Source organism: Antechinus flavipes, chromosome 4, assembly GCF_016432865.1.
Source record: "Antechinus flavipes isolate AdamAnt ecotype Samford, QLD, Australia chromosome 4, AdamAnt_v2, whole genome shotgun sequence".
Lineage (NCBI taxonomy): Eukaryota > Metazoa > Chordata > Mammalia > Dasyuromorphia > Dasyuridae > Antechinus > Antechinus flavipes.
This window is the reverse complement of record NC_067401.1, coordinates 354,048,362-354,073,924: the sequence shown is the minus strand read 5'-3', so window position 1 is coordinate 354,073,924 and position 25,563 is coordinate 354,048,362. Positions and strand designations below refer to the sequence as shown.

Here is a 25,563-nt window from a genome sequence, read left to right as displayed (position 1 = left end):
TTTTTTAAAAAGTTAATACAATAATGTATTGTGTTGATGTTAAGGCAGCATTGATAAATTCAACATATGTAGATAAAAGTATAATTTTTCAAATTCCATTTAAGTGAAAATTCTATTTTGAGATCAGATTTCATTATAATCATCATCATTATTGTAATAACATTTACAAAATGTTTTGTAACGTTTTGTTATGTTATAGCTTAGTATGCTAAGCACTTTACAAATATCCCATTTGACAAGAACTCAAAAGGAACTTGGTACAGTACTCTTATTTTTATAGAGGATGAGATTTTAAATGACTTTTCCAAAACCCACAGGTGGTAAGCACCAAAAGTGGGGAGAAAAAAAAAAAAATCCAGGTCTTCTAACTCCAAAAGCAAAATACTGCCCTCGTTCATTTACTTTGATTCTGAGTAAGTTGAAAAGCATACAAGATTACCATGCATTAAAAAAAAAAAAAAAAAAAAAAAAATTACCATGCATGTCCTGCCCTTTTTTGCAGGCGCATACCTAAGGGCTTTCCTGGGTCACTTATTCAAAATATACACTCTGAATGACTTCATCCCTTCAGCTGATTTCATCCTGTCACACAGATTTATTTATTATCTTCACACAAAAAGGCTTCTCAGTCTATATAACTTGCCCTAATATTTCTCTTGAATTCTAGTCTTTCATCATCTACTTGTTAAACACCTCCATATGGTTTGTCTTTTAGCCATTTCAAATTTTAAATACCCTAAACAGAACTATGTTCCTCCCTGAACATGTCCCTCCACATTCACTTATTTCTACTATAGAAGATAGCAACCATCCTTCTGATCATCTAGGCTTGAAGCATTAGAATCATTGTTAGACTTGATTCTACAAACTCCATTGTTGTCGTCCTCCCCTCCCCCCAATCATATTCAATCAATATAACTCTTGTTAATTTTGTTCTTACATGGCCCCAATTATCTATCATCAGGTACAGCATAGCAGATAGAGTACCAGACCCGAGTTCAAATCCATCCTCATACAGTTAGTTTGTGACCCTAGGCAAGTCCACTTAATTCCAACTCCCCCTACCCCCCCAAAAAGGTATAGCAACAATATAATTTACTGCTTCTAATGTCTCACCTATTCCGTCCATGATCCACAGTGCTAACTTCCTAAAGTATAGGTCAGAACTATATACAACACCTGGGAACAAGAACATGCAATTGCTCATTACAGTCTTTAAGAAAGACAAAACCCTGATATTTAAAGGCCTTCAGTCAGGCTTCAGCTTATCTTTATAGATATATTATATGTCATTCCTCCCTGTAGCCTACATTCCAGCCAAATGAGCCTATTTACTCCTCCTCAAATCTGTCATCTTACACAATGCCTCCATCCTTTTGCAAAGCCTATCCCCAACATGTTTATAATATATTCCTTTCTTCATCCCTGCCTTTTAGAATTGTAATTTTCTTCAAGACTCAACTCATTAACTATCATTTACAGTCTGCCTTTTCTGATCTTCTAGGATGTTAAATGCTCAAGAAAGCCTCAAAATAAATTACTTTTCACTCATTGGTGTATATATGATAACCCCTATATTCAGAGTAAACTATTAGTGTTCTGAAATTAAAATTTTTTATTAGGTATTTTTACATCAATCTTGCCAATCCAAGGCCTTTAAAAACATTAATGAATGAAAACACTCAACTTTAAGAGTGATTTAAAAAGGACAGAAAGCGTAAGATGTTAAACTGAAAGATAATGGTAACAAAATATGAAAAAACAGCAGATTAAAAAAAAGTTAAAGTTGTTATTTATTGCATTTTGATAAAATTTTAAAAAAATTTAAATCTATATAACCTTTCTCTTTAGGAACAGTAAGAGAGGAGAAAAGTACAACACTTAAAATTTGGAAGAAAGCATGGGTTCAGTTCAAATCACTGATATTTATAGCTTGTGTGACTCATATGAACAAGTTTATCAATAACATTAGAGCCATCACTTTTGTATTAACAATCCCTAATGAAGAGCATATGAACAACAACAAAAAAGTCAGTACTATAAACAGTGCAATTCTGAGAACAGTACAGGAAAGATTATCTAAAGGTAATCTCACTTATCCAATATCTAATGAACCACAAGGACTACTTTCCCTTCTCTATAAAATTTTTATGGAAAAAAAAAATTAACATGCAGTAGGAAAGGAAAAAAAAAGTAAAATTTTCCAAATAATATTCTGTAACAGAACATCTTTATGACAGATGATTAAAAGGTATATATAAAGAACACAGGAGTCCGTTGTGTTTAATACATAAGATTTAATATAAATGATACAAGAAATGATGCATTGTGATAGATATGATATGACTGATATATGGTATAACAATGTAATATAAAATCTCCCCCTATGGAGAATATAACATGGAAAAAATGACAACAAATAAAGCCTGGGGTTGGTTTTCAATCTGCACAGTTAAAAAGAAAACTCAAAATGACAACATGGAAAATTCAAAGTGCCAAACTGACTTTCAGAGATTAACTTCTATAAGCCTCTATTCTCTCATTCGGGAATGGAGATAACAATTTCTTGCCCTAAAAATTTATCAAAGGTTATTTTGAAATGATACAAAACAGGTAAAATTATTATTATTTTTATTGAATACTATGAATTTACTGGCCAAGTCTTTTTTTTTTCTATCCTAACTCTACTTACAAATTAATTCATCTTATTAAAATGTATAACCACTTAGAATTTTCATGGACTTTCTGTTTTTCTTTGTACCCTTCCTATAAGATATAACTAACTTTGTAGCATACCGTTTAAAACCAATAAAAAATAATAATGGGTGAAAAGGAGGCAAGCTAGTAGATTAGAAATCTGGAAGATACAAATTAGAGGTTGAGTAATGGCCACCCTAACAAACGTAATATTTCAGGGAAGTAGGTCTCAAACTCAGACCTCTCTGATTCCAAGTTGAAAGCTCTGCTCTATACCAGCCCGTGTCTCCTAACATTATTCAAACAATTCCCAAATTACTCTCCTCATGAAATAGAGCCAAAATATCATCCAGTTAAGGTGCCACTTTTCTTGTTTCTTCTGAATTACAATGAGATTATCATAGATGCACTGGAGATTGCACATTAAATTAATTCTATAGGTGGTTTAAAATTGTGATCCTTAGTACAGTGAATTGCTTTTACTGAAAAACTAGAAAAAAGCCCTGCAAAGATAAGGCTCATTATTCATTTGAAGACATATAATGGCCAGTGCATTCACTAATGCTAAGGCCTATTGGCCTCCCCACTTTTAAGCTTGGTTCGTGAACAAAGAGATTTTACACAATACTTTTACAAGGGTTAGGGTTAAAGCTGTATATTATTAAAAACTACTTGAATAAGTTGTGGAATAAACCTGAATGTGGATATGGCAGTCATATACAGCATAAGTTCAAACGATTAAATAAATATACTTTAATAGACAAGAGGAACAAGCTACCTACCAATTGAAGCAATAATTTCAAAATAATCATTTTGAAGCAAAGAACCAGAAATAAAATGAGTGCACATCAATTAGTTGAATTATAAAATAGGATTTTTTTTTTAAATAAAGGATGAATTCAAGGAAAACTGAGAAGAGACTTGAATGAACTGATGTAAACACAAACAGAATAATCTGTAAAATGAATTCAGCAATGTAGAAGGAAAATATTCTGACCAACCCAATACTCAATGAGTTCAAGTAGCCTAATTAGCTTCCTACTTTTCAGCAATCAAAAGATCAAGAGATACAGAAAGATAACATTTTCAGACATGTTTAATTATATTTTATTAAAAGTGAACTGTTCTAGCAGATGGGTAGCAAGAATGATGTAAAATAAAAGAACCATGAAATATTTTTGAAAGAGAAGAAAAAAGTTTAGAATAAGACAGAAACAAGAACACAAAGCAATTTTGTGTATTAAGTTATATTTTTAAAATATAAACCAAATTTATTTAACTAAAGACATTTTTATATACACAGTCCCTCTTTTCTGTCTCTTACAGTGAAATACTTCTATTTAGTCAAGATTCTAATTTTTATAAAGAAATGCTTTTTTAAAAGCATCAATTAAATTTAAAAAAAAAAAAAACCCACTGAATTCATTTTAGACTGTACAAAAACCATTAATTTAGTCCAGAATGGAAAAGGAAATCAAATAGGATTGCATTTAGGAAAACACGCCGGGCTTTAAATGATTCTAAACTGCAGAGCAAATCAAAAGTCCATGAAAATTATCTAATTGAGAGTTGGAAAAGGCCCTTAAGAATCTTCTAATCAAACTTTTTTTTTTTTAAGTGAGGAAAGTAAGGTTCTAAGATGTGATAAATCTTCTTCAATGTTCCTCTCAATACCACCAATACAATATTATTCTGGTGATGCTCCAAATCACTGAAGAACATAATCTTAATATGAAAAAGGGCAAGTAACAGAAAGAGTATCGGGAAGACAAGAGTTGGGTATAAATAAGCTGCATCTCATCAGAAATGAAGTATCACTCATTTCAATTCAACATATCCCAGACTGACCTCACCTTCTTCTCAAGTCCTCCCCATTTCCCCAACTACTGTCAAGGGTACCACTATCTCACAGTTATTAAGATTCACAATCTAAGTTTTCTTTTGATTCTCTCACAACCATCCATAGTCAATCTGTTGCTAAATACTGTTGAATTTAAATTTGTATTATCTCTCACATACACTACCTTTTCTACTGAAATTGTCACCATTATTAAAGCAGACCTGAAGACTTATGTCTCCTAGCTGGTTTCCCCAACACACAAGTCTCTAATTGCACATAACTCTGACAACATCACACCTCAAAAACTCTAGTGGCTCCCTATGACATTCAGGATCAAATATAAAATCATCTGGTGGTTCAGAGCCTTATTATACCCAATGTCTTCTTAATTTCACATTCTTAATTTTCACATTCATATTCTTCAGTGCAATGATCTTAGGCTCCTTGCTATTCCTAAAATAAAATACACCCAACTCTATGATTCTCCCTGGCTATCTCCCAATGTCTGGAATTCTCTGCATCATCTCTGCCTCCTGACTTCCTTCAAAAAAAAAAACTCCAAAAATTATGTTTCACAAGATGTCTTCCCAGATTCTTTTTAATACCAGCCTCTATCTTCTGTTGATTATGTCTATTTTATCTTGAATATATCTTGTTTGTACCACAATTGTTTGTATTTTTTTCTTCCATATCAAGACTAAGAGCTACTTGAGATTAGTACTTAGTCCAATGCTTAGCACTTGAGATTAGTACTTAGCCCAATGTTTAGCACTTAAGTACTTACAAAATGTGAAAATGTGACAGTGGGGGAATGAGGAATTTTTTTTTTTAATACTGAATAAATAAAACCCGCTAAAAAATTAGATGGTGAATAGTTTACATGGGAAAAAAAAATTCTCTGATGGAGGTCTTATATGCAAGTTATATGTGAAAAAGATTTAAATATATTTTTCAAAAGTCACTTTCCAGTAATGGAATATTCAAAAGACATATGAATAGGTATTCCTAAAAGAAAGAAATCCAAATAAAGAGGAAATGTATTTTATAAAGCTTCAGATCATTAATAATTCAATAAATGTAAATTCAAACAACTCAGATTCCATATTATACCAATAAAATTGGCAAAGTTTTTTTTTTTTTTAAAGGAAGAAAATGACAATTGTTGAAGGTAACAAAGATGAGCTGCATGTAAATGTAATGGAATGTTGTTGGTTCCATAAGAACTGAAAGGACATTTCACAGAAACCTGAGGTGGCTTGTACAAACTGATGCAAAGTGAAATGAGTAGAACCATAACAATATATAAAGTAACAACGGATAACACTAAAGAAGAACAATTTAGAAAGACTCTGATTAATGCAATAACAAATACAACTTTGGAGGGCTGAAGAATGACGACATTACCTCCCAACATTAAGAGGTGAAAAGACTTCAGATGGTACACTTTGGGAATTTGTTTTGAGAATATCTTGCTCGATTAAACTTACTTATTACATGTCAATTTTAACAAAAAGTATAGAACATTCATTCACTATCCTATACATAACATAGAAGTATATTTATTATGTATTATATATATCCTATACATAACAGATGTTTTCATTCCTATTCAAACATCTCAAGGTATCTTCTATCATTACTAATCTAAGGACACTGTCATACTTCCCAAATTAGAAAACAAATAAAAGAACACACCTACATCACCAAGGACATTTTTAAAGAACCTGCTCTTCTACCCAATTACTTGGAAATCTTTTCCCACTAGCTTTTTTTTTAATACCCTTTCTCAAAGAAGTGTTTTATTATTCTGTATTAATGTATACATTCAATTAGAAGTTATTGAAATTGTATGTATATATGTATGATACATGATAGTTTGGGACCTTGGATAAAAAAGAAAAGCATCATGAAGAAGCATTAAATACAAATATATAAGGATACCTGCAGGTTGCATATTGATTTAGAAAACTACATCATCTACATATGTTATTAAATGTTTTCCAATCACATTTTAATTTGTTTCCCCTGGTTGCTTGACATCTCTGATGAAAAGAAGTTTTAAGAGAAATATCCAACAACTTATATTTCTCACCCTTTCTCTCTTCTCATGCAACTATTGCTAATACAACTCCTTTTCCTCTTCTCTGAGGTTACTGAAAAATTTCCCAGAGGGTCTCCTGCCTCTAGTCTATCCAATTTTTATTCTATCCTACACACTGCAGTACATGTGTTTTCTTCATCACAAATTTGACTATGCTGCTTCCTTTTTAAATCAATTACAGTACTTCCCAATTTGCCTATAATATAAATATAAACAATATAAACAATGTCCTCCTTTTAAGTTTTTAAAACCCTTTATTATCTTGACTGAATTTCTTTCCAGGCCCTTCATCTCTCTTCCCCATGTCACCCCAGTAATGTCCTACATACATCCTCACCACTACCTAAAAGAAACTTCTCATTACTGGTGATCAAGTATCACCTCGGACATGAAAGGTCTCCTGATCTCATTCTAAAATGAGTACCTTTTTCCATTCCTAACTACTTTACATTTCTCTACTTTGCATTTATTTATATTTTTTCTGCATTAACTTTTCTTCCCCCAATAGAATAGAAGCTCCTTAAAAACACAGATCATTTCATTCTTTGTATTTTTTCCTCAGGCCTAGAAAGAAAGAACCATTTAATAAAAGTTTATTGTTTGGTCAGTTCAGTAGATCTAGCCACTACAGATTTTTGTGATACTACTCTTTCCAATTCAGTCCTCAGTCTCCTTTGTTATTTCATCTTCCTTATTACCTACTTATTAAGTCCTACCTGGGGATGATCTCCAAAGTCTTATTACAGTTCCTTTTTGCTTCTTTCTCCATAAATTTTCACCTGTTAAATCTCATTAGTTCCCATAGATTTAATTATTACTCTATGAAGATGATTCACAGATTTTTATATATAGCATCAATTTTTCTTTCTCCAACATCACCAGTTGTCTGGAAAGGGAAAATGAAAAGATCTGGGAAAGGGCTGAGTTGATCATTTTACTAATGATATAAATGATTATAAGAATCATTTCTTTGAACATATTTTCATTAAAAAAAAAAAAAAAGAAAAAACCCTTAAAAATAACTGCAGGTGGCCTACCAAGGTTTTTGCAGAGAATAAGGTGAGTAAATTCTATTAAATCCTTGATAAGATCTTCTCAATTAAATCACATGGAAAAAATATGGAAAGGCAGCAGAAAAAGAGAATCAGGTGACTGCTAAAAAGACAAAGATAGAAATATTAAATGAAAGAAAAATACAATTAAGGACTTCTAAAAATTGAAGAAAGGCCATTAGATTAAGTGATAGATTGAATAAAAGTTCTTTTTTTATTTTTTTATTTTTTGCCACCTATAAGAATTGATGGCAGGAGGAAGGAGTGTTGATTTTAACCACAGGGTACAGCCCAGGATTTGATAAAACATTTGTTGTATTGCTAAGCCGAATTCAACCATGTAAATTGGGGGAATACCTATATTGAATTTTGTTGCAATAAATAAAGTTTCAAATAATATCAGTGGAAGCTTGGCAAAGGCTCTCCTATAAAGACATCATGTTACGAGTACAGTTTATTTATCATTTTAGGTAACAATAAAAAAAGTTTGTTATGTAGCATACTAGAAGCATATGCTTCTCCAGAAAATAAATCTATAAGCACATGGCATAATGTAAAACTAGTAACATAAATGCTTTGTAGATGAAGGAACATGTATAGTCTCTTTTTGGTCTATCCTTTGCCCAACATTACGCACTAAAAGTTAACAACACTCCTTTCTTATGTCAAAATACCAAAATGCTATTAAAAAAAAAAACAAAACAAAACATTTTGGATGAGGAATAAAAAGAGAAAACTAAGCTGATAGCTTTTATAATCAGAATTCTCCTAAGGAATTAAAGAGACAAAAAGGTATATGGCATAAAAAGTAATTTTACAAATTAAAAGAGAGAGAGAGAGAGAGAGAGAGAGAGAGAGAGAGAGAGAGAGAGAGAGAGAGAAAGAGAAGTACATACTGCCCAAGGACCAGTAAAAAATCAGGCCTTGAAAAAGCCTACCACTAGGATCCTAATATTATCACAATTGAAACTGTCAAGGTCATCGTTCTTAAAATGGTTTAAGCAGGGAATGGAAAAAAAAAATTAATCATAGCAGCTGCTTTGTCTACTGCAACCAATTTCCAAGTTAATATCGTTTGCACGGCATTAGAATTCATTCTGTGTTGATTTATCATGCCAGTTCTGCAGCTTCATTCAATTAAAACAATGTCACAACACTTCCAGAGAAAATCATTTCAAACAACCTAAGCTAAGTGCTACTCTAAAGGCCAAAAGAAGAGAGGGAAAAAACATTAATTAACCCCTATTTAAGTGCAGATCTTCTCGTGGCTCAACAATTATAAATCTGCAAAGTGGCATGTTAATTTTAGAGGATAAAGCTTAAAGGACATAGTCACAATATGAATGCTGTTATTTGTCAATGCTATATTTTCTTTTAAATAAAAATCACAGGCTTCTCCCACAAAATATGAATTAAGGTACATATTTCATTTGCCTTTATAACTTTACATTTTAAGATAAAGTTCCTATTATACATTCATAATAACTAATCAGAAAATGATTAGTTTTGCCAAATGATTACAGCTAAACATATCAAAAAGTGTTTTGACTAAATGTTCAAGGTATAACTAAAAATGTGTTGGGATTATATTCTACTCATTTTTAATAATCATCTTCTGGGTTCTTCAAGTGATTTTCATGGCCATATTTTTTTTATGGCCATATTTTTAAACACAGCAAATGTCAGGCACAACAGAGGGACTAAAATAAAATTAATTTAATAATGTTTTGAAAAATTAGGCAATGGATTACTTATTGCAACTATTCTAACAAGAATAGACAAAGTGAACCAATGAAATGGAAATGTCAACACATACAAGATGGGACCTGGGAAAAAATTTAGACAAATTCAGCGAGGTAGAGAAAGTTAAATACCTAGAAGGCTTCTCACAGAGGTTCTGAAGAAGAAAAAAGTTTAAAAATTGGAACTATACCGAAAGGTCTATGAAAAACTGTATAAACCTCTGACCCAGCAATGTCACTACTAGATCTGTACTCCGAAAAAAAATCAAGAGAAAGGAAATAGACAAAAATAAGTATAGTAGAATTTTGTTTTCTTTTGGGGGATGGAGGGATTGATGATGACAAAGATTTGGAAATTGAACTTTATCAACTGAGGAATAGTTGAACAAATTGCTGCCTCTGATCGTGATTGTAATGGAATGTGTGTGATAAAGGATGAAGAGCATAGTTACAAGAAAACCTGGGAAGAATTGAACTGATACAAACGGCAGTAAGTAGTGCCAACAATTATATAAAGCACCCACATCTTCCAACAGCTAAGTAAATAAATCTAAAAGTAAAAAGAATAAAAACTTTTTTGGCCTTTTAGTTAAAGAATTATACCAAAAAATCCCAAGTATATAAAGGACAACTTAGAATTTTTCTCTCTAACAACTGAAATCAAAAAGCATTATAACATTACCTTTATGGAATTATCAATGTTTCATTCATGTCTTCTTCTTGTATTACAAATATATAAAATGGAATTCAGTAGTGTGAGAATGTTAGATATTTTACTGCACAAAGAAAATTATTCTCTATTTAAAATATAGCACCAGTAAGATAACTGTATAAATATGTATATATTGTATTTAACATATACTTTAACATATTTAACATGTATGAGACTACCTGTCAACTAGAAGAGGTAGAGAGGAGTGGGACAAGTAAGTTTTTACAAGGGTCACTGTTGAAAAATTATCCATGCATATATTGTCAACAAAAAGCTATTAAAAAGTAAAATTTTTAAAAATGTCGCACTAACATAATATTAAGAACAATTGATACAAAAAATATTTTCTAGATAATATTTAAAATCCAAAGTGGTTCTGTCTAAGTTTAAATGCAGTACCTTCTTTCCTAAAAAGAACTGTGCATATAGTTTCCAAGTCTAAGGATTCAAATTAAAATACTTACTAATTATATCATATTTATGGTTGAAAAAAATTTTTCCACTGAAAAAATATAAAATAGCCTTTTCCTCTCATTGAATCTTCCTCAGTGGCATGACATGAAAATATGATATAGATTTACTGAGTTTAAAATTCATAGTGTATGCTAAGGAAAGAATAATTAAATGGATGAATTCAGAGGCTGCAATGAACCAATGGATGGAGCTACATGAACAAATTCTTCCAAATAATCAAGAACTAGGTTGAATGTGATAAATGGCTTTCTGACATCCTGAAATCAAAGTTAAATGACAAAATTACATAATAAGCCTTATGCAATACCACTCATTGTATACTGTTCAAAATGAAAATCAAATCATAACAGATCTGAAAATTACCTCACAAACACCTAAACAATTTTAAAGAAACACAATAGGAGTTACAGAACGATTTAATGTTAAGTTCCGTACCAAAATAGAGAAAGGGGACAGCTAGATTTAAATTCTAAGATTAGCTGGTCACTAAACAAAAGCCACAGGTACAATTGTGTTCCTCATGTGAACTCAACCAATACTATGTTGCCAAAGATGTGTGAAATAAATGTTTCAGTAATGAGGATTTGCCAAAAAGCAAAGGCTTGTGATAACCAGATTACAATCTCCAAAAAAAAATCACAGAAGAGTTATCCTCAAGAAGCTAAGACTTGGTGATCAATATAGGTTATGAAAGGAATTGGCAGAAAACCTGCAGTATGATGCAAAGCTACAAAATTTTAGCAACCACTAAACTCCTAGCAAGATATGCAAGAAAGCTCACTATTTGTGTCTAAGTGTCTAAACTCCAATAGGCAATTTATAAAATACTTGATTGACTTATGAACACACACACACACACACACACACACAATACTTTATACATATATTATCTGAATTCACAGATCTGTGAGGTACATGGCATTATTACTTCCATCTTACAGATGAGAAAACTGAAGCAGACACAGTTAAATTGACTTGCCCAGAATCATAAAACTACTGAATGTCTGCAGCAGGTTTGAATTCATGTCTTTCTTACTTTAAGTCCAGCACCCTCACCCACTGAGCCACCTGACAGTTATCACTCAGAATTACAACAAAAAATGATAACTATATTACAAATATAAACTTGAAATATCTAAGAGCTCAATGAAAAGCTATACTAGAACAAGAACATCATCACTATCAAATAAACATAACACTGATCCAAAAAGAATGATGTTTTTAATAGATATCACTATAAATGTACATAATCCCTAAGCTATCTGGAATGAAAAGCTTTCAAAACATGCATTGTGACACATTACAAAATCATGTAGGGACTGTATGAAGAGTGCACTGATCTTGTTGTCCTGTTCACTAAAGTTTTACTAAAAAAGTTTTCAGGGAGGATGAGCTACTATCTTTTCATTCTAATCAAAATTGTTTTTCTACTTATGAAAAATATTCAACTTATCCCTGTTCCACTTCTATTTGTAATTTCATCAAAGAAAGATGCCAAGAAGATGATAATAATGGGAAAAACTAATATTTACATACATGAGGTCCATAATTCCAACAAAGAGACAGAACACTTGTTCATCATCAATATTTTTATTTATATTCTCAGAGCACACTAGAAACCTATTAAATACTAACAAAAAAAAAATTTGGAACAAGGAAACATCATTTCATCAAGACATAGTAAGAAAAACAATAGGTAAGGTATATACTCCTGAATGTATCCAACAATTATGAAAATTGTTTTTCTTCCAATTGGTTCCAATTAAAGAGCTAAGACATAAGATTTAAAGTGAAAGAAAGGAAGCCTTCCATAACCAATATCCATATGAAATCAACCAAGGTGTCCCAAAGAAGTACCTAAATAAATGGTTGAGCTATACATGATGTTTTACATAAGCAGATTTACTACAGTGATTCAAGTCTACATTATTTCCAGTAGGGGCAGCTAGATGGCATAATGGTTAGAGCACCAGTCCTGAAGTCAGGAGGACTTGAGTTCAAATTTGACCTCAGACACATAACACCTGAATTGCCTCAGGGGAAAAAAAAAAAAAAAAGGGACATTGTTTCCATCAGCAACCCAAGAGATTATTCATTAATTAAGGAATCTGAACAGTAAAAACTACAAAAATGTTCGCTTAATAGTACAAAAATTATCAAAAGAATGAAAAATAAAGGAGACAGAAGAAATCAAAACCACCCAAGAACAGCATTATCGTTCATAAACTATCTGAAGACACATCCACAGACCTTGAGGATGCAATAAATAATTATTTCGAGTCATAGACGAAAATCATTTCCCACAAATCACTAACATAAAATGGATAATCAAAATATTTTTAACGGCTGTTACCAAACCCAATTGACATAATTTTAATATTATGTGGGACAAAAAAACTTTCAAAATATAAAGACCTAGAAGAATGGTTGCAGAGGACCAAGATAATTTAGATTATCTCTAAATCCTGTCCTAGTATAGGAGGGTTTCTTTCTGAATTCTTAAATCACAATTTTAAAAATTCAAATGAAAAAGCATTTAATCTACCTATGCAATAATAAGACACATATTTTTAAAAACCAACCTCCAGAAAGACAGTGACAGCAATTTCATAACTGCTTTTAGCTTAACTCGGGTAAAGATGAAATAACAAAACAATTTTATGTATCTATTGACTGGATTATAAGAAGTGAAGCATCTTGGAAGAGGCTGAACAGGCTGAATAGTCTGAACAAGAATGCTGATCAAAGAAATTCTTGTATTGAGAAAACTTGTACTAAATTAATTTTAAGATCCTTTCCAAATTGAAGTTTCTACCTGGCTTACATACATATTATATTTTATAAATTACCCTATCCGTTAAGAATCTGCTCTGAATCTGACTTCTAATGCATCTTTATGAATGACCGAGATATGACTCAGGTTTCAGTCAAAGACCAAGGAATTTCCATGGCTATGTAGTCCAATCATACAACATCAAGAATAAGAATCTCTTCCACATCATATTAAACAAGTGGTCATTTCAGCCCTTGTTTTAATAATTCCAATTAGAGAGAAAATTTCTCACTGGAGTAGTTAGCGGCATAAAAAACAAAATTTGAGGCCTGGAGTTAAGACTTGAGTTCAAACTTGGCCTCTGGCACTTAACTAACTCTGTGTCCCTAGGCAAATAATTGCCTCAATTTCCCAGCTGTAAAATGATGATAATAAGCACTTGTCTGGAAGAGTTGGTATGAGGATAAAGTGAAGTATTTGGCACAGTGGCACATAGTAGGCTCTATAAAATGTTTATTCTCTCCCCTTCACCTACTGAAGGAATTCATTGCATTAGCAAAACTGGTGGAATTTTTGTTCAAAGTTTTACAACTCAAATCCAATTGTGCTATTAAAATAATATAGAACAAAAGAGTCAGTATAATGTTACAGATTTTCCAGAAGCATCAGATTTGGAATCATATGACTCTATATTTAGACTTTGGCTTTACAATATTATTTTGGACAAGTCATTTACACTCTCTAGAACTCAGTTTCTTCATCTACAACATGGAGAGGCACAATAGATATAGCACTAAAGTCAAGAGGACCTTCATTCTAATTCAGCCTCAGAGACTTATTAGTTGTTTGATCCTAAGCAAGTCATTTAATGTTTGCCTCAGTTTCAACTGTAAAATGGAGTAATAATAGCACCTACCTTCGGAGTTATGAGGTTCTAATAAGAAAATATTTATAACCTACATAAGTCATCATGATGCATTCTTATATATCACTAACAAAAACCCAACAGTTAGAGTTACAAAGAGAAATTACATTTAAAGTAACTACTGATTGTACAAAATATTTAGGAATCTATCTGCCAAGGGAAAATCAGAAACTTTATGAGCAAAACTACAAAACACTTTCCATACAAATTAAGTCTGATCTAACCAACTGGAAAAATATTAAATGATCTTGGATTGGGCGAGCAAATATAATAAAGATGACAATACTACCTAAACTAATCTATTTATTTAGCGCTATACCAATCAGACTCCCAAAAAACTATTTTGATGACTTAGGAAAAATAACAAAGTTCATATGGAAAAACAAAAGGTCAAGAATTTCAAGGGAATTATTGAAAAAAAAAAAAAATCAAATGAAGATGGCCTAGCTGTACCAGATCTAAAACTATATTATAAAGCAGTGGTTACTAAAACTATCTGGTATTGGCTAAGAAATAGACTAGTTGATGAATAGAATAGGTTAAGTTCAAAGGACAAAACAGCCAATAACTTTAATAATCTAGTGTTTGACAAACCCAAAGACCCCAGTTTTGGGGATAAGAATGCATTATTTGACAAAGATTGCTGAGAAAATTGGAAATTAATATGGCAGAAACTAGGCATTGACCCACACTTAACACCGTACACCAAGATAAGGTCAAAATGGGTTCATGACCTAGGCATAAAGAATGAGATTATAAATAAATTGGAAGAGCATAGGATAGTTTACTTCTCAGACCTGTGGAAGAGAAAGGAATTTATGACCAAAGAAGAACTAGAGATCACTATTGACTACAAAATAGAAAATTTTGATTATATCAAATTGAAAAGTTTTTGTACAAACAAAACTAATGCAGAGAAGATTAGAAGAGAAAAATAAACTGGGAAAACATTTTTATAGTTAAAGGTTCTGATAAAGGCCTCATTTCCAAAATATATAGAGAATTGACTCTAATTTGTAAGAAATCAAGCCATTCACCAATTGATAAATGGTCAAAGAATATGAACAGACAATTCTCAGATGAAGAAATTAAAACAATTTCTAGCCTTATGAAAATATGATCCAAATCATTATTAATCAAAGAAATGCAAATTAAGACAACTCTGAGATACCACTACACACCTGTCAGATTGGCTAGAATGACAAGGTTATCTTGACAGGCAAGATAATGCGGAATGTTGGAGGGGATGTGGGAAAACAGGGAACTGATACATTGTTGGTGGAATTGTGAACACATCCAGCCATTCTGGAGAGCAATTTGGAACTATGCTCAAAATGTTATCAAACTGTGCATACCCTTTAATCTAGCAGTGCTACTATTGGGCTTATACCCCAAAGAGATACTAAAAAAGGGAAAGGGACCTGTATGTGTCAAAATGTTTGTGGCAGCCCTGTTTGTAGTAAGCTGGAAAATGAATGGATGCCCATCAATTGGAGAATGGTTGAGTAAATTGTGGTACATGAATGTTATAGAATATTATTGTTCTGTAAGAAATGACCAGCAAGATGAACACAGAAAGGATTGGCGAGACTTATATGAACTGATGCTAAGTGAAATAAGTAGAACCAGGAGATCATTATATACCTCAACAACAATACTGTATGAGGATGTATTCTGATGGAAGTGGATTTCTTCGATAAAGAGAAGCTCTAACTCAGTTTCAATTGATCAAGGATGGACAGAAGCAGTGACACCCAAAGAAAGAACACTGGAAAATGAATATAAACTGCTTGCATTTTTGTTTTTCTTCCCGGGTTATTTATACCTTCTGAATCCAATTCTCCCTGTGCAACAAGAGAACTGTTCGGTTCTGCACACATATATTGTATCTAGGATATACTGTAACCTATTTAACATGTAAAGGACTGCTTGCCATCTGAGGGAGGGAGGGGAAAATTCGGAACAAAAGTGAATGCAAGGGATAATATTGTAAAAAAATCACCCTGGCATGGGTTCTGTCAATAAAAACCTATTTAAAAAAAAAAAGAAAATATTTATAAAATGCTTGGCATAGTAGCATGTAATAGACTTTACTTATTACTTTTTCTTTTCATCCTTCTTAATCAATCTCTAATGTCTTTTCTAGCTCTAATAATATGCTTGTTAATAATAATTACCAATGATTGAAAACATGCAACTATTTTACATAACTCATTCCCAAATTCACTGACACTCAAAATTAATATAATTTTTATGATTCCAGATAAGGCTACAAAATACTATTTATCAATGTTGCTGCTGATAGAACAGAGAATAAACGGTTAAAATGAAAGATATAGGACTAATGTCTCCTACTGGCACAAAATCTTTAAGTACATTTATCAGTTGCAGCTTTTCTGCTTTACCCTTTAGCTATCAATTGCTACTTCCACTTTTAAAGAGTCCCTTTTCTTGGCTCAAAGTAAACAAGAATAATTTGTTCATCGGTTTTGGAAAAAAGTATTCCTACATGGCAAAAAATTATTAAAATGCCCAAATTCTGAAACTATGCTCGCTCTTTGAAAACTCAATTTAAGGGAAGAATAAACTCCCTGATTCTTACTTTCTTAATATATTTTTATTCTTCAATGACAGGCAATTGATATCCTTCTAGATTATCTTGTCACATCTAATAAAACCACTCTTTTCTATGTCATCAAAAATTTCCTTAAATGTCAGGTCATGGGATAGCAGGTTTATTATAACTGAAACAGGTATTAAAGACCTTCTAATCCAATCTCCCTGTAAGACCAGGAACTGGGTCCCAAAGAAGTCAAGTCCCTTGCATGCCATCACAAAACAGAAACACAAAGGAGAAATTCAAAAACAAATGCTGTAACTCTAAAAATTGTGATTTTACTACTGATACAACTACACTATCTCACCAATCAATGTCTCTTTTCATTCCTCATTCTCATTCTACCTCTTTACCATGACATGATTCCAAGACACTAATTTCATATCTCAAAATCTCAAAACTAGAGACACAACTCCAGAGACCATCTTCTAAAAATGTCTTTACAATACTCTTCAGTGGTAAAGTGAGAGAATTTAGATGACTGAATAATAGGTGAGAAACCTTTGACTCTTGACTGTGTCATTATGAAGTAACAATTTATTGAATGATTCTCTTTTTAATTAGAGAGTTGTGACAACTTACTTTTTTACAGTGAACGTAACACGATCAATTTTCAGAGTCTTAAATTTGTTTAAAGTGGAATGTACTGGGAAAAAATTTCACAGGATTCACCAAATTTTTAATACCCGTATCTGCAGCTAGAATTTTTCAAAAAATTATTTTCATTCTTCTCAATTCAAATACTGAAAAGTTCTAGAATCTCTTCTTTATAGCTATACAATTATATGGTAATTTTAGCTCTTTCTCTTTACCATGATTTCTAGAATAAAAGACTAAAAGTATGAATACAACTGGGCCTATTATCAAGAATGCCTAATAAAAACAATAATTTCACTTAAATGTTATGAGATAAATATTATCATATTTGAACCTCATAACAACCCTGGAAAACAGGCACTACTATCATTATATATATATTATAAATAAGAGGCCAACTGACTTGTCCAGAGTCACATGGGTAGAAAATGTCTGAGGCTGAATATGAACCCAAGCCATGCTCATTCCAGGTCTATACACTATATATACTGCATAACTTACCTGCCAAAAGTAAGATGTTAAAAACATTTAAATCTCTGTAAAATTAACTAATTCCTATTTTCACAAAAAGTGTAACTATTTCTAAACTAAAGATGAAGTATTTTAAAACGTGTTCTCTGAAGCAGTATCAGCTATTTTGTCATTATAAGAATTATTTCAAAGAACAACTATTTTGAAATGTTTTTTAAAATATCCTATTTCATGAACTAAATATAAAATATATTTATATTCTTTCACATACAATAAATGAACAAATTGTCCAATTCTAAGGTTAGAAATTCTTAAATTGACTAATGATTACTTCTAAGAGTTATCTTAAAGAAGATTGCTAAAAAATTTGAGCCACAAATTTTGTGCCTATTTAAAGTCCTTCTAAAAAACAAAGTCTGTAAACTTCTCAATCCAAAAGTCATGCATCATCTCTATATATTTAAATATGTTCTTAAATCAATTAATGAACATCTGTATTGGGAAAAGATTCATTTACTTTCCAGTTCAGTGATATAGTTGGCACTTATCTACTTAAGAACTTTTAGATATTTACAAATAAAATCAACTCCTTTTACTGACTTCATACACAGGAAAAAAAAAAAAAAAAAAACCAAATATTTTATCTTATCATAAAATTTTACTAAATATAAGAAAACAATTTTCTATTTACTAGATTAAATGAACTAAATTATAAAATAGATTAAATGGAAATTAAGAACATCCCCCCCGCCCCCCAACTACTGTGAATTGTAAATTATTGCTCCAAAATGTGACTTCCTTATTTGGATTAACATAAATGTCTAAAACATAAGAAACATGTATAACTAAAAGAAGAGAAGTGAAACTGAAAATCTAAAATTTAAAAACTTTATTTTTTACTAGTGGCTAATCCACACCATCCACATCTGTTCCCCAAAATTCATATAAATACAATGGTAGTAAAGTGGTATTGAGTCACTCAGTAGTGTTATCTCCCCATAATAAGGAAGGCAAATTATGATGATTCAACAGAAAAGTTACTACTTACATCGGGGTATTCTTTTACAGGCACGTAGAGTTTCTCTTGTAACTGAACAATGGGTCCCACAGCATCAGGAAGCTCTGCACTCCTTTTCTCTGTACTTCCATTTAGCGTGTCATTATACATGTCTTTTCGTACTCTGCTAATTTCTGTTAAGGGCAAATAAAAAAAAGAAATTATTAGCCACCAAAATATTTGCTGGCACAAAAAAAAATGTATTCTTAATTTTTAAAAATGAAGTCAATCATTGTCAACAACCACTACCAATGCAGCAGATTTTAAAAGAATATCAACTTTGCTTGTGCAATTTGGATTTTCTATTAAAAATATTAAATTTCACACAAGGTTGAAACAAAGTAGAAAACCCTGTTAGCAGTTGCCTTTTGGTTTGTTTTCAAGCTATTCCTATTTCCTTTTTTTGTCTAAATTTAATTATCCACTAATTCACTCTTCTCCCCTTCCCCTTTCCACCCCATAAATTCTCTCCCTTTTAATAAATAAATGCAATTAAGTAAAGCCAATCAACACCATCCAGAATAGGTTAGTCTCATTCTGTACCTCTAATATGTGACTTCTTTAACAAGAGTTGTTTCCACATCAGTCTTCTGAAGCTACGTTTGATAGAACACTTAATTCTTCTGTTTTTAAACTTGTCAAAATATAAAAATTTGACAATGTTTGATTCTAGCAAAATTTCTAACAAATAAAATAACCTTTTGGGAAATCAGAAATTAAGTCAATCAGATGGGGGAGGAAGGATGGAGAAAGGTTTATCTTATTTAATAGTACTACCCTCACTCAATGAATCTACCTCATTACCACACCCTTTCAGTACTTCCATAGAACTAAATTAGTTTGATAGCTCAAAGAATTTTATTTACTGAATGTCTTCAAGAGTATCTGTACAAGATCCATATCCCAGAATATAGGAGGAAAGCCTGTGGAGATATATCATGAATTATAATTTAGAATACCTGGGTTCCAGTCATTTCTGCTATTTAGTATTTTAGGCATTCAATTTGCCTTTTTTTTGGCCTAAGTTGTCTCATCTAGCAAAAGTAGAACTTAGATAATGTGTTTCCTAATATTATAAAACACAACCACTTAATTAATCTAGTTATTCAATAAATTAAACCATCTATCTAAGATATCAATTGTCTCTGAGCAAGGAAAGCCAATCTTATTTGGAAGATGATGGTTTCAAAGGAAAGATTATGGAATCCTAAATTACACAAAAAAAAAAAAAAAAAGGAAGTAAAATGAAGCATAAATTTAACATGAAATCAGTTCTATATAATACTATTGAGAACAATACTATTGCATATTTTCAATAATTTAAAATTTATTTCCCTTATTAATCACTAACTTGTTTACAAAACTAAGTTATATTCTAGACAAATAGTTAAAATATACTGAAGCATATATTTGCATATATATAAAATTTAGCACATATTTGCATACACAATATTACTATATAATTAAAGATAAAATGATGTGAGGATTAAAAAAGATAAAGCTCATCCTGATGAGCATTACAGAATTATATTATACTGACAATGAATGACATGACAGACCATCAGAACACTTTCAACCTGAATATTTTCAATATACTCTTCTATCAACTTACCTTATAACTCTTCTACTTCTTAGTACATAATGCTTTTGAAGGTTGCCCAAAAAATGCCCCCAACAAGGCAGATAGCCCATAATAAAACCTATACTAAAAAGCCTCCACTCCAAAGTTTGGAGTACTTGGCAGAGATTGCATTGAACAACTGCGTTGGCCTTTGAGAACTCAAGGTAGTCACACTATGAAGATCAGGATCTAAAAACCATATGAATAAGAATTGCTATGGATTCAGACACATATGGTTTATAAACTTCATTAGAGGTGGTATAACTATCTATTATTTTACCATCTGTGAAATCTCCTAGATTTTCAAGCACTGTGCTCACATTCTTCCTCAGCCAACAAAGTAGAAGCAGCTGACAAATCCTGTCATTTCAATCTCCATTCTTCAAATATTCTCACCACTCACAGACATGACCTCCAGTTCAGTTCTTCATCATAGCTGACCTGTCTTCTTATTGTTTCCCCTACCTTGTAACTCTCTTCATAAACTATTCTATCCAGTCCAGTCTGAATCCCATAGAGGATTAATCAGGACAGGAATCAGAAATGAAAAGAAAGCCTAAAAAGTTTAATTTAACCAGGGGTTGAAGTTTCCAGATGGCTCAAAATGCCAAGTTCAACTTGTCTAAGGAAACAAAACAAATATAAAATGAGAATGTTTGCAAAGATCCAGGTCCAGGTTAGGAATTTGCAAATTTCAAATCATAAGAGGAACAATCAAACATTGCCCCAAATCAAACCACTAAGAGAGAACTAAAAGCTTACAGGTCTCCAGTTTGAGATGTCGTTTAGATATTACTAAAATACTCAATACTCCCAAGAAAGCAATGGAAGGACCAATCTGTATATTCTGGCCAGACATGTGCAATCTAGTGATAAGCCTAGAAATTTCAAAAAAAAAAAAAAAAAATCTTAAAAAAAACATGCCTATCTCTCTTAAAATCCGAAGGCAATGGAACAACAACAACAACAACAACAAAAAGAAAAAAAAAAAGAAAAGAAAAAGGAAAAAATACAACTACCAAGGAACCATAGGCAGAATCATAAAAGATTTAGCAGGAATAGATTCAGTGTAAAGGAGTAGAAGCTTGTAATATAATATTCCAGAAGGCTAAGGATAGAGGTTTATAGCCAGAATTAATTTACTAAGCAAAATTCAGGATAATCTCAAGGAGAAAAATTGGATCTTTAATGGAATTAAATACTTCCAAGCATTCCAGATGAAAAGATCAGAGTTGCATAGAAGTTCTGAATTGCAAATAGAAAGAGTCAAGAAAAACAAAAAATAAAATAAATGTGGATAACTACCGGGGACTAAACAAGGATAAAACATTTATCATCTTAATATGGAAAGATAATACATGTAACCCTTGTGACTTCTATAATCCTTTGGGCTCATAGAGGGATGTAATTAAACAGAAAACCTGGTAGTAGTTCTTGCTGACCTTATAAGAAGAATTGGGGGGGGGGGGGGGGGGGAAATAGAAAAAAAAAAAAAAAAAACTATGGTGAGGAAAATTAGGGAGAATTATCACACATAATCAGATTGTACAAGTAGAAGCCTGTTCTCACAAGGAGGAAGATGGTAATAGCTAACATTTATATGAACTGGTTAAAAGGAGAATGAAGGATGAATATAAACACAAAATTGAGTAGAGAAATATAGTTTACTCAATAGATAAATAGGAGGAAAAGAGAAATGCATAGATTATATGGAAGCATCAGTCCTAAGCAAAACAACCTCTAAGGATTTCCAAAAATTTGGCTTTTTTAGAAATGGATACATATAAATAATCTGAGAGGCCCCCAAAGAAAATATATATATATATATATATATATGTATATGTATATATATATATATATATATATATATATATATATATATATATATAGTGTCTTCCCATAATACTGCTAAGGTCACCACCATTCTCCCAATGACCCAGGCTCCCAAATGCAGTATCATCTTAACTTTTCTTTTGAACACATCCCCTCCAAGAATTATCATCTTTTCCTGTCATCTTAGCCAATCTGAGAGGTGAGATCAATAATGATTTAGGACATTTTTCCATATAACTATAGATGTCTTTAATTTCATCATCTGAAAATTATCTGTTCATATCCTTTGCAATTGGGAAACTAGGGAATGACTTGTATTCTTATAAATTTGGCATAGTTCATTACACACACACACACACACACACACACACTCAGAAACATGGGTTGTAAAGATTTTTTCCCTAGCTTTGGTCTTCCCTTTTAATCTTGTTTCTGTTGATTTTGTTTGTGCAAAAACTTTTTAATTTAATGTAATCAAAGTTTCCATTGTGCCTTTCATAATGTTCTGTAGTTCTCCTTTGGTCATAAATTCTTCCCTTTTCCAAAAATCTGATAGCTAAATTATCCTTTGTTCTCTAAATTGTTTATGGTATTATCCTTTAATTCCAAATCACATACATATTTTGACTTTATTTTAGTATGGGGTGTGAGAATGTAAGTCTATGCTGAGTTTCTTACATTTTCTGGAAATTGAAGTTTGGGAGTTTATCAAATACTAGAGTACTATAGGCTTTGATTACTGTCTCATGTGTATCTAACCTACTCCACTGATCCATCATTCTATTTCTTAGCTAGTACCTAAATGGGTTTTGAGGGCTGCTGCTTTATAATACAGTTTTACATATTTAACATGTATTGGTCAAACTACCATCTGGGGAAGGGGTAGGGGAAGGAAGGGAAAAATTGGAACAAAAACTTTGGCAATTGTCAATGCTGTAAAATTACCCATGCGTATAACTTGTAAATAAAAAGCTATTAAAAATATATAGATAGATAGATATCTATGTCTATATCTAGATATCTAGATATAGATATAGATTTAGATCGGATACTGCTAGGCCACCATCCCTTGTGATTTTTTTTTTCATTCATTCCCTTGATTTTTCTTGACCTTTTGTTCTTCCAGAAGAATTTTATTATTTTTTCTAGCTCCATAAAATAATTTTTTGGCACTGGTATGTGGTATGGCACTGAATAAGTAGGCCAATTTAGGCAGAATTGTCATTTTTATTCTATTAACTTGGCAACCCATTAGCAAATGCTAATTTTTCCAGTTGTTTAGATCTGACTTTATTTCTGTGAGAAGTGTTTTGTAATTGTATTCATATAGTTTCTGAGTTTGTCTTGGCAGGTATAGGAAAATCTATCTCTTGCTGCCTTGCTTTTTTCAGTAATATATAGAAATGCTGATGATTTGTGGTTTATTTTATATCTGGGACTTTGCTAAAGCTGTTAATTGTTTCAAGTAGCTTTTTGAATAATTTATTAGGATTCTCTAAGCATATCATCTACAAAGAGTTTTATCTCCTCATTGCCTATTCTAATTCCTTCAATTACTTTTTTTTCTAATTGCCAAAGCCAAAATTTCTAAATAATAATGGTGAAAATAGGAATTCTTGTTTTATCCCTGATTTTATTGGGAATGCATCTAGTTTCTCTCCATTACAAATAATGATTACTAATGGCTTTAAATTAATACCGTTTATTACTATAAGAAAAACTTCCTTTATCCCTATGTTAATTACATACTTCTCATTTTCAATCATTTCAATAGTTTTCTGCTTATTTTCTCTATACTTCACAATCTTGTCTCTAATAAGCTGCTGAAGGGATCTTCCTAAAAGTGGCTATTTGGTCTCAGCATATTCAATACCTCTAATGGTTCTCTGTAACTTCTTATATCTAATATAAAACCTGCTTTTGGTTTTTAGCCTTTCACAATTGAGCTCCTTTCTACTTTTCTACTTTATTCCCTTCCACATAACATACAATCCAGGTGTACTGACTCACTACTTCCTTCATACAATACTCTTCATCTACTAGTTCTGTTCATTTTAACTAGCTGTGTTTACCAAATTTTGAATCTTCTCCCCCCTCATTTTGTCTTACCATCATCTTTTCATCAAGACTTTACTCATCCCAGATACAAGAAGCATTAATTAGTATCCCTCAAAGTAGTAGTATCTTTCCTGTAAAACCTTCTTAGTGTTTTTTTTGTATCTAAATATCTTATGTTGTTTTCTCCATCATGATGTGGCATTGAATTTATTGAGCTCTTAATAAATGCATGCTACCTGACATAGTAACTTACAGCTTAATTTCCTCCTGTTCATCTCAGCCCAACATTCTATGCTATCAAGATCTTCAGATCTTAGGAAGGTTTGTGTCATTGGCAGATAATACATCTTTCATACATTCATCCAAGTCTTTGATAAAAATTACTGAACACAACATGGCAGTGAATAAATTCTACTGCTGGCCATTTCCCTCCAGGTTGAAAGCGATCCATAAAATAGTACACTTTGTTTATGGTTTATCTACAAGTCAATATAATTGTACTATCACCCAACTAGCACTTATTTCTTTATCTTGTTCATAACAGCACACAAGACTGCCAAATGCCTTATCAAAAACAATGTTACATTGTAACAGATATAAGACTTTATCAGATTTATCATAATTAGTGCCATAGTCTCACCTCTGTTGTTTCTAAATCCTTAACAATCCAAGGTCTAAGTTATATATAATTTTACCTATCTGTAGCTCCAAAAAGATCTTTTTTTTTTTTTTGGCTTTTTGGAAATATGAATTTGCCTGTCACCAACCTGCTAGTACCTCTCTCATTTCCTATCATTTTTTTAAACACACCAATAATATTCAAATAATAAAAGAAAACATAATCTCTTCTACCAAATTTATAATTTTTCAACTAAATATTTTTAAATAATTGAAATTTGAGACATTCCATGAAAAGGATAATTTCTTCTTGCATGAAGGCAATATAAAAAATATATTTATGACCGCTATGTTGTGATACTAGAGTTACACAAA

General features: G+C 31.6%; 1 protein-coding gene across 6 annotated transcripts in view; it reads right to left on the bottom strand.

Moving 5' to 3' along the window:
* Positions 1-25,563, bottom strand: part of QKI (QKI, KH domain containing RNA binding) — a 177,153-nt gene that overhangs the window by 99,332 nt on the left and 52,258 nt on the right. For all 6 annotated transcript variants that reach the window (XM_051998075.1, XM_051998078.1, XM_051998077.1 and 3 more), the window contains exon 2: positions 19,050-19,192. In XM_051998075.1, the coding sequence (XP_051854035.1) occupies positions 19,050-19,192 (143 nt within the window). The remainder of the gene's footprint in view (positions 1-19,049; positions 19,193-25,563) is intronic.